The sequence below is a fragment of the Ictalurus furcatus genome, chromosome 23 (genome assembly GCF_023375685.1).
Source record: "Ictalurus furcatus strain D&B chromosome 23, Billie_1.0, whole genome shotgun sequence".
Classification (NCBI taxonomy): Eukaryota; Metazoa; Chordata; class Actinopteri; order Siluriformes; family Ictaluridae; genus Ictalurus; species Ictalurus furcatus.
Window position 1 is genome coordinate 9,417,501 of NC_071277.1, and position 5,000 is coordinate 9,422,500.

Below are 5,000 nucleotides of genomic sequence, written 5' to 3' on the forward strand. Positions count from 1 at the left end.
CACAAACACACATAAACGACATCTTAAAGCTACAAATCTTACTATTTTCATTAAAAGTTTGTTATAATGTCAAGGCACACAGTTAGAACTCAAAGATTTTCACTGAAACATCTCACTATTATAATGTTTTAGGAGGCGGGGCCAAGTGCAGGCTTCAGAGAGCTGAGGGGCGGGGCCAAGTGAAAGTTTGAGAGAACTAAACCAGGAGGAAGAAACCAAGAGGAGATTTAAGAAGGATCAGAGGGGCGGGGCCATATGGAGGCTTTATAGAGCTGAAAGGCGGAGCCATGTTGAGGCTTTAAAGAGCTGAAGGGTGGGTCCATATGCAGGCAAAGAGAAAGTGACCATGCCATTCATCTTCAGGTGAGTTGTGTGGGTGGGGCTAAGTAGAATTGTAAAGTGAAGGCTTCAGAGAGATGAGGGGCGGGCTCATGTGGAGAGACATTAGAGATCTAAGGGGGCGGGGCCATGTGGAGACTTCAGAGAGCCGAAGGGAGGGGCCATGTCGAAGTTTCAGTAAATAACCTACTAAACATTGTGTAGATGCAGGAATTGATAAGTTAAAAAACATACGAAGCATCTATGATTACTAAAAGATCACCTTGGTGTGTAGGGTTCAGGAGGAGGGGGCGGGATGTACAGGTCATGGAGGGCGGTGTCTCGTTTGGTGGGCGTGCTGATGGTGCTTGTGGGTGTGGCTGAGCTGCTGGTGGGGCTCTTGGGAACGACAGGCTGCAGAAGACAGACAGAAATTATCGATTACAGATCATAAATTCGTCTTTTCTGTATTGTTATTGTATTATTTTTTTATCTTCATTTTTCTTTTGGACAATAAAAATTTTAAATTCGGGATCATTTTCAAAGGGTCTCATAAGATTTAGATTTAGAAAAAATGTAGTTTTATCTACTTGGAAAGAAAAAAGCAATCAGGTCGAGAAATCATACGCAAAAATAATTTGCATAAACACAGAAGCAATATCCTGTCCCCTCATTCATCCATCCATCCATCTATACATCTATCCATCTATCTATCTGTCCATCTATCTATCTATCCATCCATCCATCCATCTATCTATCCATCCATCCATCCATCTATCCATCTATCCATCTATCTATCTATTCATCTATCTATCTATCTATCTATCTATCTATCCATCCATCCATCTATCTGTCTATCTATCTATCTATCTATCTATCTATCCATCCATCCATCCATCTATCTGTCTATCTATCTATCTATCTATCCATCCATCCATCTATCTATCTATCTATCTATCCATCTATCTATCTATCCATCCATCCATCTATCTATCTATCTATCCATCTATCTATCTATCTATCCATCCATCCATCCATCTATACATCTATCCATCTGTCTATCTATCTATCTATCTATTTATCCATCCATCCATCTATCTATCTATCTATCTATCTATCTATCTATCTATCTATCTATCTATCCATCCATCTATACATCTATACATCTATCTATCTATCTATCTATCCATCCATCCATCTATACATCTATCCATCTGTCTATCTATCTATCTATCTATCTATCTATCCATCCATCTGTCTATGTATCTATCTATCTATCTATCTATCTATCTATCTATCTATCCATCCATCCATCATCTATCTATCTATCTATCTATTTATCTATCTATCTGTCTATCTATCTATCTATCTATCTATCTCTTTCCCATCTCCTGATCTTATTAGCACAGTAACCTGGACAGCATATTTGATAGATTGAATGAGTAAATAAATAAATAAATATATAAATAGAGAGAGAGAGAGAGAGAACGAGAGAGAGAGAACGAGAGAGAGAGAGATATACATATTGTTCCTGTGTAGTGTTGATAATTTATCATTTTGTTTTCTAATACTGAGTCAATAAACACAACAAATAAAATTATATAGTCAAGAAAGTAAAATGGTCCTTTACAAATACACACACACACACACACACACACAGAAAGCTGTTAGGGAGCCTTTTAGAGAATGAATTAAGGACAGAGAGTTGAATTTATGGATATGGCTCTGGAACGACACGCGGGGAAAATTAAATCCTCCATCAACCACAGAAGGAGATTAACGGCCGTCTCCCAGACGTACGTTTTCTACACACGTCCCCAATCACACTTTATTCTGAGTCACTGCAGAGGATTTAACAGCTCCAAGACATCACCACATCCGACTACAACACGAAACACTAAACAATAAACAATAAGCACAGCCCTGATCCCAACACCGCAGACTCGGCATACAGAGCCCCGCTAATGACCACATTCCACACCACAATTCCCAGGTTTCCCAAATCAGGGACTTTAACTTCAACTGGTGTCGAGTTTACGTCACATGGGGGAATTCAGACGGACTGGGAAAACATTCCTGAATCACGTGGTGCAATTTATCATTTGCAAATGATTATAAATAGAATTATAAAGTATAATTTCAATTTCTGCAAAGCTTCCTTGGATACACGACTCGTTTATGTAGTCGAGTGTCCCACTTCCTGGTTTTGTCAGTGAAATCGGGGCTGTCAGGAATTCGGGGCTCTTGGAGGTCAGTGTGAATGGTTTTCCTAATCGGAATGTGGGAATGTTTTTCTATATATGACTAGCTGAGGGACTAATTATACATGCATATCCTCATGCTAGTTTATCTTGGATAGAAATGAAATGGAAATGCATGAACATTTTTTCCCCCCACATGACACGAACTGAGCAGAAAAGCATTATGGGAAATGAAGTCAGAGAACCAGAGAGATGCTTGAAACTATCACTAAGTGCCCCTGGCTAGGAAAGGGAGCTAGTTGTAGAAGGGCGCAGGGTTTTAGGGGGTAAAATCTGCCTACCTGAAGAGCCAGGGGCTTCCACCTCATGTTCTTTAGCAGGGCCGGGGCTGAGGTGAGCGTGCTCTGTGGGCGCTTTTTCAGAGTCAGCGTCACCCCTCCAGGGTCCCCACGCAGGGAGTTTACCAAGTTTTTCAACTGCCAGCCCACCTACAGCACAGGACAAACACAAATGGGGTCAACAGGGACACACACACACACACACACATATATGAAGAGACTAAACCTGCAATTTCAGTGGCTTTCAGACTGCAGGTGATGAATTAATCTATTTTCATTGACTCCGCCCACTATTTTTCAAAAGGAAGATGATGTTGTCCGTGTGAAAGACAACATTCTCCACAAAGCCTGTTGTTAAATCAACTTGGACTTTCTCTTTTTTTGGAGAGGTGCCATTACATTTGCACCTGTATTTACATGTACAAATCGAGCAGACAGTATGAGTGTTTATATTCAACGCTAGTGAATATAAAGAGACTGTACTGTATGACACAGAGTCATGAAGAACACTTAAAGATCAGGATACGAGAACAGAAACAAACAAACATAAATCTAAATCTAATTACTCTCCTGTTTAGTGATTTTTAAGCATCAAATATTAATAAAACCTCAGAATTCTGCTTCAGAGAGATCAAACTGCTGCGGTTTCTTGATTTTACGCTGCGCTACAGATGACACTTTGACAAACAACGAAACAGAATTCCGACTCCGGCTTTTCCGGGCGGGAATTCCCAATTAGAGGGTTGTTCGAGTAGATTTAGGTCAGAAATGTTCTCCACTCAGTCATGGAAGTATCCATCCATCCATCCATCCATCCATTTTCTGTATCGGTTATCCTTACTGGCTCGGGGAGAACCCGGAGCCTATCCCAGAGGCATGAGGCACAAGGGGGGGGACACCCTGGATGGGGTGCCAATACTTATGAAAGTAACAAATATTTAATTTAAATTATAAAAATTAAGCGAAAAAAAATGTAATTAATTGCTTAATTGCATTTGCTCGATTATCCAATTAATTACAAGCTGGCGTAATTACGGAATTATTTACGTTATTGTTATTGTTGATTCATTACATCGTTATTTAAATATGTAATGGCTGAGGTTGCGTAACTAATTAATTATTTATTTAATTGTTTAATAATTAGCAGATTCTCTTTTCTATTTTTTTTTTGTGGACTTTATTAAAGGTGAACTTGTGACACGGGGTGAGACTGGCTTCTCTTATTCGTTAGCATCATTAGCATCACAGCTAACACACTGCAACACCAGAGAAGCAGATTTCAGACACTGAACACGTCTCAGCTGAGAGGAACACGTCTCTTTCTATTTTCACATTAACATGTATGTGGTTGAGACAACAGCCATCACACACACACACACACACACACACACACGGAGATGGGCTGGCCTGAGAACACTACAGAGGTGAGTATTCTCCTCAAAGGAGCTCCATCACTCTGTTTATCTTCTTAAATTGTTCTAGTGGATGTTAATGCATTACCGTGCTCATTATCATAAGCTTGTTTTGCTTTTTTTTTGTTGTTTTCCCCCTCTGTGAATCCAAACAAGAGTCCCTTATCTCACATTAGCGACGCTTTTCCCAATTACACAGCTGACAAAGTGCTAATTAATTTAGGATTAATTAGGTTTCAGGCTAGTTTATTGTTCATCAGGAAAGGAATCAGGAATCACTTAAACACAATAGAACTGCCAGCCCTGGGGTTCCACTGCCAGCCTTGGGGTTCTACGTAATAAAATGTGGCCAAAATAGGAGAACACTAGCTTGGGAGTTCTCTACCTTTTCAACAGAGTAGACACATTTGAATCTGTTCAGTGACTTGAGTCAATTGATTCACTTGATTCTATTAGTTCAGAATCATTTACTGATCTGTACTTGGGTACTACCCATTTGTCAATTTATATATATATATATATATATATATATATATATATATATATATATATATATACAGTATATATAAGTTTTTTTTATAAAAGTACAGTTTTTATGGCAGCCAGAGAATTGCAAAACAAAATAAAATGAAATAATAACGTTAGGAAAAAAAATCTTTTCCACACCCAGAACAACACAAACAAGACCACACAACCATATTATTATGTTTATTTTGATAGTATTATTATTA

At 38.9% G+C, this 5,000-nt stretch overlaps 1 protein-coding gene across 1 annotated transcript in view; it reads right to left on the reverse strand.

Moving 5' to 3' along the window:
• cnksr2a (connector enhancer of kinase suppressor of Ras 2a) overlaps positions 1 to 5,000 on the reverse strand; it is a 74,736-nt gene that overhangs the window by 24,652 nt on the left and 45,084 nt on the right. Inside the window, exons 9-10 of the mRNA XM_053611434.1 lie at positions 2,861 to 3,007; positions 602 to 732 (exon numbers count right to left, since the gene is read on the reverse strand). Coding sequence (XP_053467409.1) covers positions 602 to 732; positions 2,861 to 3,007 — 278 coding nt within the window. The remainder of the gene's footprint in view (positions 1 to 601; positions 733 to 2,860; positions 3,008 to 5,000) is intronic.